Raw genomic sequence first — 16,100 nt, 5'->3', positions numbered from 1 at the left:
GAATAATTATTGATAGACAATATTTGTCTGATATGATTATTCTATAGGCTTTATGCCTGACTGTTGGCCATTGTGCCTAACATAATTTTTGGTTTTAATGCCTGCCTACTGGCCTTGTGCCTGACATAACAAATGTATACATATTAGACATACGGATATTTAACTATTATACTCCCGTGTATCCAGTCTTTATAGTTTGTTATAGGTTACTTGGGCACAGATAAGCATAATAAGCCTTAAATTTAAATAAGTACACAAAAAGATCACATGTATGAGTGATAAGATTGAACATGGAATAAATGAACAGAAAAGATCCTGATTAACTTAATTGTTTCCAAAGTTCTATAAACATGTAAAAGATTTTAAATTCATGAAATTCTATATTTCTTTATAAGGTTATACGTGGAATAATTATTTCAATTATTTAGTTATTTTTATTTCAATTTATGCACCACTAAGCAATATGCTTAGCGCGTTGGTTCTTACCACGCGTTGGTACGGGAGACTAGCACCAGTAGCAGCAGCAGCAGTTGTTCCTAGACATGATTTTGACCAGATCTGCTATAGTGTAGGTTGTCACCTCAGTAGTCCATTTTGGTAGGGCTCATGTATATTTAGATTTTGCATTTTGATCATTGTATATAAGTAAATGATGTAAATTATTTTGAGACATGTAATTCAATTTTGGGATTGTACGTAATTTATAAATTATATATAAATTTTATATGAATGAATGAAATATGTTTCCTTGAAAATTTTATGAGTTATGATATGATATGATGTATGAGAAATTGATATGAGCAATAAGATGATATATGAAAATATGAAATGGATATAAATTGTTTTAACAGGTAAATAATGGAACCCGTCATACACTAATAAAAACAGAGGAGACTTCGTCCAAATCTCCATAAAAATGAAATGCGAAAAAAAAAATTTTTACATATGGAATAATATAAATAAATGGATATTAAATTAATAAGATATCTGACAAGACAATATAGAGTGATCCGACACCGAATGTAACACGCCTTGCTCGGCTACACTGCAGATGGATAAAGGGTATCACAAAAAGTATGTTTGGAGTATGTATATCTCAGTAAGATAAAAGTTTGTGTTGAAGTTTGTCTAAAAAACCTCCTAGTCAACTCAACTATCATAGATGGTTCCTAAATAAATTCCCTAGATTGTAAGAGATAAGGCTAGATCGAAATATGTTTACATATCTTCTTCGAGTGCAAAATGAGGAATTCATATTGGCAACAAAGTCACAGCCTTCAACAAGTCAACAGCAAACAAAGCAATTCACCCATAGAAATTTTCTTGAGCCCTCCTTCTATAAGAATTATGAAAGTTAACCTTCATGCAGTAGTAGAAAACAACAATCATTGTTGATTTGTTGAGAGAGTAGCTTGAAATCATTTGAATCATTTAATAACATGTAAACCTAGCTAGTTATAATCCAATACATAATGCCTATTTGACATTGAGGTTGAAGGACAAAAATTACTGAAAACAAAACAATTTTAGATAATGTTAAAAGAAATCAATTAAAAAAATTATTTTATTATTTTAGTGTGCTTATAACTAAAATTTATCAAATATAAATTTAAATTAATTTTTAATACTTTATAATTACTTCCTAATTAGTATATTTAAAATAATATTTTTCTTAATAATAATTTCAACAACATATCAATACCATTCTATTTAATTTTTGAAGCTATGTCCTTTGAGAAGCAATGAAATTAGGACAGTCAAAGAATTTGCAAGAGCTAATTGGTCAAGGAATTAACTACTGCCATCACCGAGTTGAAAATAATTATTGTATTAATTTCTTAATTGCTAATTTTGAATTTGCTCCCAGATGTATAGCATCACAAATTGATAAAAATTAATTTTTATTTATTAATAAAAAATATTTTAATCTTATGTGATGATTTTCTTTTTTTTTTTTAATGAATTATGTAAAAAAAATTATTAAAATTTATAAAAAAAAATTTATTTAAATGTGATTCATTATAAATTTAAAATATAATTATATAAAATTTATATATTTAATAAATAAATTTTATATTATATTTTATATTTTATATTTTAAATTTATAATAAATTAAATTAAAAAAAAAAATTCGATTCATATTGAGAGTCAACGCAAACGCATCCCATCCCTACAAACAAACAAAACATCGAATGTGTCTCAAGTGGATGGAAACAAACTCCAAACCAAAATCATTCCTACCGACCCGAGGATTAGATAAACCGTACAGTGCAACTCCAAAGAGTTGAGCCACGCATGAGGAAAGGGCAAACATGTAATTTTAACGAAGCTACGCATGTTCCATCCTGCTTTCCTACTCAGAACCTATTCAGGTTTGGTGGGCGAACTCTTCCTTTTATAACAGGACAAGTAATGCTAACGATTTACTTTTCTTCAATTTTCCACATCTCTTTATAAAAATCCTACCATCTTGTACCTGAAATTCGTATCTGATTCTATCTCTATATATTGCTGTCTTCAGAAATTGTACAAGTTGATACATTCTTGTTTTTCAAGTGCAAATTTGGCCTTTTGTGTTTTGAATTTGAATTTCAAAGGCAATATTGTTAAGAACAGGGAGACAGTTGAGTAGGATGTTTAACGGAATGATGGATCCTGAGTTGATCAGACTTGCTCAGGAGCAAATGAGTCGCATGTCACCTGCCGAGTTAGCCAGGATCCAACAACAGGTTTTTCCCTTTTTTTAGTTTTTTCTTTCTTTTTTTCTTTTTTTTTTTTTAAATATATTTGCAATTTAGTTTTGGTTTGTGTGGAATGATCAATCTTGGGTTGATCTTAGTTATTATTGATTGAATTTGTTGCTTTTCATTTGATGTTAGAATCTATCTCTCTCTCTTTCTTTTTCTGGCTTTGTATACTTGTGAATTTGAATAGTGGGTCTTCATTTTTTCTTGGGTTTGTTTCTGAATTTAAATAAAGGGTATCCCTGCTTCTTCTATGGATTGGTATTTGTGTTTCTCTGAGAATTTTGGGTTAATTCATTGATTGAGTTATTGATATTTATTGCTTGAATGGAAATTGTTTCATTTGCAAACTATTGATCATGAAAGGATGTTGAAATGACAAAGCAAGAGAAAATCTGTAATTTTTTGGGTTAGCTGAACTTGATCGTCCAATATTGGAAACATAAAATATATATTAATTCTAGGGAGCATTTGGTTGCTAGAATTAAACATTCACATCTAGTATCACTTCGATCACTGTATGAGGATAGTGGATTTCCACACAAGTGATTGTAAGATTGCAACATTATCTTATTTGATTAGACATAAAAGTTCCGTTGGACTGGCATTACTGTTGTTGTTTAGTCATTAGAAAGATACATAAAAGTGAATAGATTACTATAATACTCTTAATAATTTTTCTGAGTTAACATTTGACTGATAATTTGACTTAGCAAGAAGTTCTTGATTGGAGTGTAGGGCTTTAATGTTATCTGAAAAAAAAAGTTGCTTGGCCTTGTAGACTACATGTATGATTTAGGTTTGAATGCACCTTCTTTTTAATGTGATGTTAGTATTATTGTTTTTAATGGTCATAATTAGTGTATGCATATGGTAAATCTGAGACACAGTATAGTGAAATCTATGTTATTATAGCATACAAGCATGTAAATAATATCTATGAGACTATTTCATCAAAATATTTATTATAATTGAAGGCAATAATGTCTAAATCTTTTCTTTTTTTAGTACCTATTTGGTTGAGCAGGGTGGGAACAAGTTTCAGCTTCTAACTGCTTAATTGGGTAATTGATAAACACAACTTTTGGATAAGCTTTTCAAAAGTCAGAGGTTAGTGGTTCAAAATTATAATTGTACCGCTGAAATTTGAGATTTCAGTTGCCAGCTTTTGGCGTTTAAGCCACTGACCATTGACTGCAACCATTGAACTTGAACCAAACAAATTCTTAATCTCCCATTCACATAGGAATGCAACTTTTCTACCCTTTTGGATGGGCATGTTATGGTGGAATCCACAGTTTGGGAACACAATTTTCTTATCTTTTCTTCTCTCTCTCTGTCTGTGTTCCCAACAACCACCGCCGCCCACCCCCCCGCCCCCCCTCCCCCCTCCTCCTTTTGGCGAATGTAGCACTAACAAGAGAAGAGCTTTACATTCCAAGATCACTTTCCTGTGGTGATTCCGACAACCAAATGAAGGCATAATTGTTTGTTGTCACTGTTGTTTATAAATTAGGCTATATCTAGTTTGTATGCTTATGCTTATATTATTCTTGTGAGTTGCGCTTTCTTTTCTTTTCAAATTTTTTGGCCATTGCCTTGCGTCTGTGGATTGGTCCAATGGTTGACTTCTAATTTTTATTCTCACAAAGGACAATTGGTTTTGCAGATGATGGGTAATCCAGAGTTGATGAAAATGGCTTCAGAAAGCATGAAGAACATGAGGCCTGAAGACTTGAGACAGGCTGCGGAACAGTTAAAGCATGTTCGTCCAGAGGAGATGGCTGAGATTGGTGAGAAAATGGCCAATGCATCACCTGATGAGATAGCTTCCATGCATGCCCGTGTTGATGGCCAGATCAACTATAAAATAAATGCGGCTAAGATGCTAAAGAAACAGGTAATTATACTTCTTACATCAGATGATTGATATTCATTTTTTCTCTGTGAAGTTGTTTTCGTCTCTGTTGCCCCTTTTGTTCCTGTGAAGAATTTTATTCATGTATGTAATGCTGCGTGAAATTGTCACTGCCTCTATGTTTGTTTTGCTAACTATTGGAATCCACCTTGTCAGGGTAATGAACTTCACAGCCAAGGAAGGTTCAAAGAAGCCTCACAGAAATATCTACTTGTAAGTGCTGAATTTATGTATATTCATTTTTTCTTCTTTCACGAATCAGTTCTTGTTGTTGATGTGCTTTATACTGATGAAATTCTTCTCCATGTTTTTGTGATCTTAGGCAAAGAAAAACCTAAAAGGAATTCCATCCTCCAAAGGCAAATCACTTATGTTGGCATGCTCTCTTAACCTGATGTCATGTTACCTGAAAATTAGGCAGTATGAAGAATGCATAAAAGAAGGCTCAGAGGTATGAGCAGCCTATATTCTTAATTCATTGGCAGATGATGTTTCATGTTTTCCCTACATAATGTCTTCTAATTATATTTATAACATTCAACAACAAAATTTCAGTTAGCAAGAGAGCTCATAAAATAAATAGACAACATAAGTGTGTATACTTTTATGCATACTATAGCCCTATATTTATTTTATTCTTCTGTGGTTCTCTAACCATGATTACATGTTTACATTATTTTAGGTTTTGGAATATGATTCAAAAAATATCAAAGCTCTCTATCGGAGGGGCCAAGCCTATAAAGAACTAGGCCGATTGGAGGTAAGTTTATTTGTGTACAAATATTTATGGCAGTGTTTGCTGAATCGCATGACTATAAATATTTGAACTTGTGCATTAATGCCCTCTTTATTTGATTTATATAATTTTTATGGTATTTTTAGGATGCTGAATCTGATTTGAGTGAAGCTCATGAAATTTCTCCTGATGATGAAACTATTGCAGATGTTTTAAGGTATGGATTCTTCCAAATTTCTCTGACTTGCTGAGCCATGTGCTGAAATTTGTATTCATGAAAATGTTCCAAGTGCTGTCATTATTTTCTTCTAACAGTTTATGGCTTGCTAAAGTAGATATGGTCTTTAACTTTTTAGGTTCATAGTTTTATCTTTTCCAAATGCTAAGCCTTCTCTTTTATCTGGTTTTGGATCAGTTGTGGCGATCAAGGACAAATTGAATATTGTAAAATAAGCCATTTTTCTTGTATTGAGGACCGCCCTATAATGGCTCTTGTGGGAAGAGGGAATTGCATTTGGCATATAAAGTGGAGGGAGACATGTATAGACTATAGAGGGAAAGCTTCCTCGTTAGGAGTAAGGACTAATAGTGCTGACAAAAGAATTCACTAATATCTGCTCTGAATATCTTATTGCTTTAGTAATGGATGAACAGTGTATGTTTGAGAATCATATCTTATAGTATATGTGATATCCTGATTTCATAATTATAGTACTTTAAACCAAAGTGGGGGTAAATTGAGCGATTTTATGGAGATTTATATTTTTAGTTTAAGCAAGAATAAAATGAAACTAATTTAATGCAATGTTATCGACTATACTGATAGCTAAGTATTTGGGGTTAGATTGGATCGAGTATTGCGGTCTTAGTGTTCTTTTCAATACTAGGCACTATCATGTAAAAGGTTAGGACATTATTGATGTTCACAAAATCTAGCGGGATGGTTGAAATATTGAAGCTTGATAGAATGTTATGTTTAAAAATTCTAATATTGCAACTAGAGCATGGTTTCAAATTGTGGTCACGTTCGCAGTCATGATCGTGGGTAACAGAAACAGGATTGTAATGGCCATAACGTAACAATAACAGTTTGGTGCTATGCGAATTTTTTTGAAAAAATTGCAAAGTTCATAAAATAATTAGATATTGGTAGATACAAGTAAAACTAAAATGTACAACTATATAATAAGCTTAAATATCTCATTTTTAGACATTAATGAAATGAAAAGGAAAAATGTTCTTTGCACATGATTTGTGGCAGATGCATAATAGAACGCTTGCTACTGTTATTTAATGGTAAACAACAACCGTTATCGGTACGTAACAGTGCTAATGGCCGTTAGACATACAACTCAGGATTTGCCTATAAATAATGGGGTAACGCGTAATGGAGACTTCAAAAATCTATAAATAATGGCCATTATATTGTATATCTGCCTTTATTTGAAACCATGGTATTGAGTATTGAATACTTAGATGGTCATGAGGGACATGTTTATATGGTGAGTGAAATTGAAATGGGACGTTAAGGTAGATGTTGAAAATAAAAGAGAGAACCAAGTAAGAAAAAAGGTGCATTCAGAGCAAGGTGGAAGTGGCATTCATTGATAAGTTAGCAATTTCTACTGATATAGTATGGCCATGTCAAATTTTTAGATGTATGGAATATGGATGCAACGTCTTGAAGTGAATAAAGTTATGATGGCAAATAAGAGAACAAATGCTGAATGCAGGTTAAAAGTGTTAAGAAAAATGTTCAAGTGTGATAGTATTTCTCAGGAAGTTTGGCCTAAATGGAAAAAGAAAGGCAACTCTACTTAGTTTGGGACTATTAATTAGTTTAGTAGAGTAGCACACCTCTTTGTCTATCTTCTGTTGGATATTGGAACTTTACCGAAAATTTTTGCCCCCTAGTGATTTGCAATCCATATCGGATAATTTCATTCACACAGATATCAGATAATTTCATTAGTATTATGCTGCAAATTTTGGGATTTTGATATGTTTTACAGCATTGAAGTTGTTAATGTGGCAATTTTAATTGAAACTAATTTATTATACTTACAGGAAACTCAAAATTTTCGTGTTTATTATTTGTTTATTTCAATGGGTAATTTTTTTTTCCAGTATGCAATCTACAAAATCATTTTATATTTTTGGATAATATTATTTTGATTAACACTAAGCAATCTGAATAAGCCTACTAAATTTCTAAACAAGTTTGTTTTAATTACAGTTTTTATTCTACATACTAGAGCAATTGATACGCTAGGTGAATGAGGGTTACTGTTAAGTTTTCTGGAATTAAGTTTATTATCTTTTAATGTTCTTTAACAGTTTGTAGTTGTACGATAAATTCTATATAGCTTGTTAGAATTCCCGTTAGAAATTTAATGAAAAAGAACTTGTATTTAATACAGCATGTTGGTTAATATTTTCATTGTTGATACAGGGATGCCAAGGAAAGATTGACTCGAGAAGGTGGTCATGCACCAAGGAGTAAGTTGTTCCTTCACCTAGTGTGTGTGTGTGTGTGTGTGTGTGCACGACTTCTTGGGTCTCTCTTTTCTCCAGTTCACTTCTTTTTTACATGAGATCTATGAGTTTTACAGCTTGTTTTCTAAAATTCTAAATGGTCACCTGCTCTCTGTTTGCTAAACAGGATTAATAATCGAAGAAATAACTGAAGAAGTTGGGACTACATCTTCTCAAAACCCAGGTTCATCTGCAGCATATTCAGTGTCACAATCAAAGCAAACTGTTGATACTTCTAGCAGTGAAAGTAATGCTAATGGCAAGGGTTTAACCAATTCAGAGTCTGTGCATGCTTTGAAAGATGACCCAGAAGCTATAAGGTTATTTCAAATTCTGAAAGTGTCTTAACTCTTTTTTTATTATTTATTTGTTTATCTAATTGTTTAGGCTAGCATTCTTCTTCTTCTTCTTCTTCTTCCCTCCGTTTGCCACCTTAAGATATCATGCGAAGATAACTCAACTCAGCCTTAATCCCAAGCTACTTATATATATATATATTTTCATTGACTTCCCTTTTGTTTGACGTTTGAACATTATAATTAATTGGAATCTTATTGTTGCAATGGGAAGTACTCAGAATTTTCAGTAGCCTCTTCCTGCAAGGAAACGGCTGCTCTGATTTAGCAATCTTATCAATGATTTTCTCCTTGTTTTGTTGTTTCTATCCTCCATGTCGTATCAAAGTTTGGTTTTATCAGTCATAAGCACAGTAGATCAAGAAACAATAGAAAGGGCAAAGGTAATTACTAAAATAAAAATTGATCATGTAATTGAACAGCTAGAAGTAATAAAATCCAATGTATAACCATGTTTGGATTGTCCTTTCCTTTTAATTCCAATTACTTGATGAATTTTTCTATCTTTAAGTTTCAGTGGTTTTATGGTTGTTGCTATTTTGACAATTGTTTATGAATCTGAGATGATGTTTGCACAAATTTTCATTAAAACATAAAGTTTGTTTGCAACTAATGAACATGTATGAAGCTCTTGTGAAACAATGATGTTACCGATATTGGCCACTAGGAACCAATATATTAAACTGAAACTTAACCATTCAAACACCAACAATATAGTAAGTATTATTTTTTTTTTTTTGTCTAGTAATACACCCCAACCCAACCCAACCCAAACCAAACCCAAAAAAGTACCAAATAGAAAAAAAATAAGAAGTGCTCTCTCTCTCACATGCACATAATTCTTAGGGAAAAAGTCGTTTCTTTGAGTGCTATAGATTTCTTCTGTGTCATTTGGATTCATTAAATCAATCAACTATAAAATTGTTTGGATAAGCCCCATTAAAATTTCTCTTTTTCTTTTCCCTGTTAGCAGATCATTCCAAAATTTCATATCTAATGCTGATCCCGAAACTTTGGCTGCTTTAAGCGGTGGAAAAGCTGGAGAGGTATCTCCTGAGATGTTCAGGACTGCCTCAAATATGATTAGCAAGATGTCACCTGAAAAGCTCCAGAAAATGATTCAAATGGCTTCCTCTTTTCACGGGGGAAACCCATATACTGTTGGTGATTCTTCAGATAACAGTTTCACACCCGGTTCAGTTCCTCCCAATGTGTCGCCAGACATGCTTAAAACAGCAACTGAAATGATGAGTAAGATTCCCCCTGAAGAGCTGCAGAAAATGTTTGAAATGGCAGGTTCTTCAGATACTACTTTTAACAATTTCGGACCCAGCTCAGTTCCTCCAAACATGTCGCCAGACATGCTTAAAACAGCAACTGATTTGATGAGTAAGATGCCCCCTGATGAGCTTCAGAAAATGTTTCAAATGGCATCCTCTATGAGAGGAAATGACTCGGTTCCAAAAGCAGCAGCTTTAAGTACTAATAGACTAAATTCAGACGCTGGGTCAAAACTGACAGGACAAGAAGGAAATTTTGTAGTTGATAGGAATGACATAAGTGAAACTAGTTCCTCAAATGGTTTATTTTCAAGCTCAAGAAATGCTTCTCCGCTAAGCTTTCCTAGCTCAACTGCTGATATGCAAGAACAAGTGAGAAACCAGATGAAAGATCCCGCTATGCGACAGGTATGGTGATTTGCTTCTCTTCATTTTTATTCAAGTGATTGGATCCATTTATAAATGAAAGCATTCCTCTTTGGATGCTTGAGGATTTTAAATCAGCTTTTTTATTTTATTTTTTTCGTTTCCTTTTCTTTGGCAGCAGTTCAAATGATTCAAATTAATATCATGCGTCAGCATTTTTTTGGTTTTTAGGAAATCATGCAAAGACTCATCTGTTTTGAGTAATTGCTTCAGAGCAAATTTATTGTGCTGGAGAGTAGATGATGATTCTTAACTTTTATTTTTGTAATATACATGAGACCATATTTTTATATTTCAAATGTGCTTGTTTGCATGGAAATTTGTAGGTGTTCACATCAATGATGAAGAATATGAGCCCAGAGATGATGGCGAACATGAGCGAACAATTTGGATTGAAACTTTCTCCTGAAGATGCTGGCAAAGCTCAGCAAGCCATGTCGTCTTTATCGCCAGATGACTTGGATAGAATGGTACGTTCCTTGCTCTTTTTTGGTTATTATTATTATTATTATTATTATTATTATTATTATTATTATTATTATTGTAATGCTTTTCTTTCAGATTTGATACCAATCTTGCCCGAAATTGTTTTCCCCTAATTTTTAACAGTTATGAACTCCAATTCATATTGATGAGATGAATATGAATATCAATAATTTGTCAGATATTGCTGCTGCTATTGAGAATTTGGTATTAGAAACAATAAAGTATCTGTCATAAGCAGTGGAAATTCTGATAATCCTTTAAGAAATAATCATAATTTCCAAAACCCAGCCCACGCACCCATTGGAACAAACTGCCCTCCAAATGAAAAACTTTTGCAAAATTGCCACCATTTAACATTATTTAATGAATAGTGGAATTTCTCATGGAAATTAATGTACAAGTATGTACGTATTGAAGCAAATGAATCCAAACGTCCCACCCCCAAAAAATAAATAAATAAATGTATTGGATTGGGTTTTGTAGCAATGATTGATATTGATTTCTTTCTACTTCATTGATTTGAGTATTTCTATCTTCCCCTAAATTGTCACAGATGCGATGGGCAGATAGGATACAAAGAGGAGCTGAAGGTGCAAGGAAAGCCAAGAACTGGTTACTAGGGAGACCTGGTATGATAATGGCTATATGCATGCTCATCTTAGCCATGATCCTTCACTGGCTAGGCTACATTGGGAGGTAAGGAGGACCCAACCCTTTTTAAAGTTGTCAGGCAAGTTTAACTTCCAGCTCAGCTAGGATTGGCTGAACTACTCGTGTATAAGAATGGAAGTAGAAAGCGAAGCAAACGATGTAGGGAATGAAGAAAATTGAGAAATTATAGGACAGCTGTAATTTGTACATTGGGTGACGAAGATGATCCCATAATTGTTTGATTTGTTGGTTTTGAGATTTTTGTTTGTGAACTAAAAGGGAACTCAGAAAGGAGATTCAAAGTTATTGAACTAATGTCCACTAGCTTTTGTGTAATATTATGTATTTAGCTGTTCAGCATATTGAGGTTACCCCTAAACACTATTAAGGAGCTTCCTTGCATTTTTAATTTCTTTATAAGCTCAGCAATCAACTGAATAAAATGAAAGTCCTCAAGTCAGTGCCAGTTTCTTGAGATATTGACGTAAATCTCTGCATTAAATTGAAATGGAATGCACCGATTCAATGTGATTGGGTGATTTTTAGAGAGTTGTGAGGTCTCAAATTCAAGTCTTATTATATGAAAAAATATTTAAATAGAATGCAGAAGCAATATAAGGTTGTGGGTGTACATGTCTCAAAATTAGACAAAATTTGAGACTTTGGAACCAATAAAGTATCACCATTATTAGTTTGATTGTCTATTCATTTACTTAGCATTTTAAAAGATAAGTGATCATAATTAACTCTCTATTTCTTTCTCTAACGTTTGTTCTTTGTTTCAAATCAGCGGTGGAACCAAAAATTAATGTTAGGAGACGTGAGGGGCAAAGATCTTATAATTTCTCTCCTTAAAAATGAGTATTTACTTTCAATTTAAAGTTAAAATAGTAACTTCAAAAGTCCTTTAAAAAATACTTATTAATAAGTTTTTTTTTTTTTCTCATGATGTCGATTTCTTATTATTAACTTAAAATTTTATTTTTTTCACAATTAATATATATATATATTATAATTACAAAAGTGATTAACATAAAATTTTATGAAAAGTTTTATAAATTGACAACTTATATATACATATATTTATAAAAATAACACGAGTGGATAAAAATTAATATAAATTTTCATCAAAATTTCTATCCATCAAAATTTAGTAAATACTCAATAAAATGATATTAGCAATTTTAATTATGAAATAGAATGAAAAGGCAGAATAATTATCAATTTTGGTGTATTGAAATGTTTATTTAATTATGAATTTGAATTATGAAATAGGTGAAGATAAAATTATGAAGAATAACTGGACTTGGATATTAAAAAAGAAAATTTTAATTTAAATTAGGAGGCAACATTAATATATCTATTGCACTTTTTAAAATATTTAAAAATTTTTATTGATAAAATTCAAACTCAAACGCCAATGCATTAATATTTCACATATTTATTAATATTTATATAAAAAAACATTGATTTTTTTTTTAAAAAAATATATATATATAATCTCTGCATCAATTGAATTTTCTAAAAAAAAAACTTTAATTGTTTAAGCCTCATTGATTGTTTCTATTACATCCTGAAATACAATATAAAATGGTAACTAAAACAAACACAATACATTAATTGGTTGGAAACACAATACATTAAATGATTGGTTTTAATGAAATATTGTTAATATTTTTTGCTCGATTAATTTTTTTTTAAAATTTATCTATTGGCTTTTTTTTTTAATAAATAAGAAGTGATCATTTGATCTTTTAAATAATGATCACTTCTTATTTATTAAATTATTTTTTATTTAAAGATTTCTCTTAATTTTTGTGAATTTAAATAATTTTTTTTTTGTTTTAATAATAATTTTATTTTAAATTAACTTATGGCATAATTAATTAAAATTAATATATGGGGTAATCAATTTACTCTTTTGGCTAATTAAATTATTTTATTTTACTTTTTTTTAAAATTGAATCAATGAATTTTAGTTTAATTAGTTCAAATGTCATTGGTCTAGGTGGTGTACTACTATAAAATATTATAGTACCAAATGTGAATTATTTATTAGTTATGACAATAAAATTTTTTGAATGGTTAACCCCATAATATCTAAAAATTTTAATTTAATAGTAATTAAAATAAATATCAAAATTATAATATTAGAAAAAAGATGTATAAAAAAAAATTAAGAATATTATCTCTTAAGATATAAGTTTTGCCTTTTCAATTTTGAGATTTAAAAGATCATAAATATCAAACATACTTTTTGGAATAGCAACATCTTAAATTTCTGATGGTTGCATAATTGTTGTTGCATATAATTGGATTACGTGTTTAGGTTATATTTGGTAGAACGTAATGTAATATAGTGTAATTAATTATGTAATGCAATTAAAATTATAATATAATATAATTATCATTATAATTCTCTATTTAGTTGCAAAATAAAAATATAAGTAGTAGATTATAATGATAATTTTGATTTTAATATTTAATTTATTTATAATATTAATAATAGGTGATAATAATTACAGTGATTAGCAATGAAGTGGTAGTAGTGGCTAAGTGGTGCTAGTAGTAACGATAGCGATAATTAGATGATGGTGGTGGTGGTGGTAAAGTAAGATAGTGGTGGTGGCAGTGTGATCGAGTGAAGGTGATAGTGATAGCAGTAGGATGGTGGTAGTTGTAGTGGTAGTGGTGGTTGTGGTGATAGAGCAGGAATAGTGATGGTAGTAGTTGTATTGGCAATCATAATATTGACAATAAATAAAAAAATAAGTAATTATAATTACATTCATTTTTTATATAATAATCATTACGTTACTTTAGGTATAATTAATAACATTACATAATTGTCATTATATTACGTCAAATTTTTTTACATTACCAAACAATGTAATCAAATATGCAATATAATTTTGATTACATTATAATTTTTATTATGTCATACCAAACATGGACTTATTGTCATTGACATCTTGAAAACTTTCTTTGTTATCCATGATAGAGAATTTCTTAATTATGTAGTTATTACATTTTCTCAAGAATGGACGAAAACGAGTGGATACATTATTCTTTATAATTGCACGAATGTAATTTGCTTACAATAAGTCATAAGAAAATAACAATTCAATATTAAATATTCGTAAACATAATTGCATAAGTGCAATAAGCCTGTAATTAAATAAATTGAATGTGAAAGTTTTGAAGTTAACCTTCTTATAAAGCAAGACCATTTTTGTACTCATAAAATCTCTATTATTTGTGAAAGACATATTTCATAATTTTGATGTTTTAATTTTTTTTTCTATTTTTTTATTTATAGTCAAATTTTTTGTAACACCCCAAGATTTTAAATTTTATTATTTTATGAGCATTATTGGTATTTTAATTTTATTTAAATTTTAGGAAATTTTTTTGAGATTTTTCGGATTTTGAAAATCGGGTCCGATTTCCCGAAAAAATAAACTTTGATGATTTTTAAAAATTAATTTAAAGACCACGTGGTAAAACTAAAAATATATTTGGAATCTAAGAATTTTTCTGAGTTTTCTGAAATTTTGTCGGAATTTTTGGACCTCGTTTCGGTCCCGAGGCAGAGTAAAAATTCAAAATTTTGTATCCTGAATCGAACCGGTCGAATCGGACCAGCCTTTTCTTTTTCTTCCTCCCTTCCCCGCGCGGGTTCGACCTCCTCCCCTTCTCTCTCTCTTTTCTTTCTCCTCCCTCCTCCCCTTGCCGCGCCGCCACCTCCCCTGCCTCCCCACCTCGCCGGCGCGCCGCCTCAGCCCTCTCCCACGGCCGGCCGCCGCCTGGAACACCGAAAACGGCTCCAGAAACTACGCGCAGCGCGCGCACGACTCCTCGACTTCCCGGCCAAAATCCGGCCGATCCGGCCACCAATTGGATCGGGTCTTGTGTCTAAAATCATCTACTCGTCGAGAGCTTTCCATAGACACCAAGAACACCGAAATACATCGAGCGGTTTGTCCAATTTTTGCCCGGGAAGTTTTAGCCCATTTTAACTTTCGGGCTAGATTTCTCACAAACCGTGAATCCCACGAGAAAACCGAGAGTACCAGAGCGCTCCACTCGTCGAGAGCTTCGCGGCGACATAAATTTCAAATTTTTTCGACACCGTTTTTTCGTGAGTCCTACGGAACTTCGCAGTATTTTTCCGAGCATTAAATGAGCTTAGAAAATTCTGAAAAATTTATGTACTAACCCCCGTGTTGTGGGCTTCGTGTAGGTATCCTCAATTCGCGGAAATTCGACAGTTGACCGGGTCTATGAATTTCCCGCATGCACTGCACTGAAAAGTCTCCGAATTGGACCGAGGTTTTGGCTATCCCCCCATTGTCAGATATCCCGAGCGCGTCCCGAAGTCGGAATCGGCAAAGGTAAACCCGAACCTTGTTTTTTCATAATTTTCTAGTGCTTAAATATGATTAAAAATCCATAAAATATTTGTGGTAGCTTAGAAAATTATGATTCTTTTTGCAATAGCCTAGTAATATTGCTAAGGACCGCGGGGCAAAGTTTTAGAATTTTTAGAGCTTATTTGGGCAGTTTTTGCAAAAATGATCAATTATAAGGACTAAATTGAAATTTTACATATTATGATGAATGACTGTTTGGATGGGCCCAGGAGGGGCTGTGTGATGTGATTGAATTGTGGATATATGAGTTGCGAATATAGAAGTGTGTTTTGAGCCCTTCACAGGTTGGGTAGGTCCTAGGTATAGGGGAGACTCTGCCGGATTTTCGGCGCGACTTAGGACGTATTTGGTCTTTTCTTGATTTGTATTGAGTCATTTGTATTAAATAAATGTAATGTAATTGTCAGGTGAGCCGGGACAGCCTTCTTCCTCCGCCCAGCCGCCACAGTGACCGTTATCAAGTTTGTGAGTAAAATATTAATTTTAATTGTAATTTCACTATTATTATATGTTCAAGCATGCCCATGCATCACT

The 16,100-nt window shown here is 32.0% G+C and overlaps 1 protein-coding gene across 1 annotated transcript; it reads left to right on the top strand.

The window, feature by feature from the left end:
• The first annotated feature begins 2,364 nt into the window (after positions 1-2,364).
• Positions 2,365-11,524, top strand: LOC110671870 (outer envelope protein 61). Its single transcript, XM_058144336.1, has 11 exons — positions 2,365-2,730; positions 4,415-4,645; positions 4,820-4,876; positions 4,986-5,114; positions 5,346-5,423; positions 5,546-5,616; positions 7,852-7,898; positions 8,062-8,254; positions 9,264-9,978; positions 10,323-10,466; positions 11,036-11,524. Exons 1-11 carry the CDS (start codon positions 2,635-2,637, stop codon positions 11,180-11,182), a joined length of 1,908 nt encoding a protein of 635 aa, XP_058000319.1. The 5' UTR covers positions 2,365-2,634; the 3' UTR covers positions 11,183-11,524.
• Positions 11,525-16,100: the final 4,576 nt, after the last annotated feature.

Source organism: Hevea brasiliensis, chromosome 1, assembly GCF_030052815.1.
Source record: "Hevea brasiliensis isolate MT/VB/25A 57/8 chromosome 1, ASM3005281v1, whole genome shotgun sequence".
NCBI lineage: Eukaryota > Viridiplantae > Streptophyta > Magnoliopsida > Malpighiales > Euphorbiaceae > Hevea > Hevea brasiliensis.
Note: the sequence above shows the minus strand (reverse complement) of the source record. Positions and strands in the feature narration are given on the sequence as shown.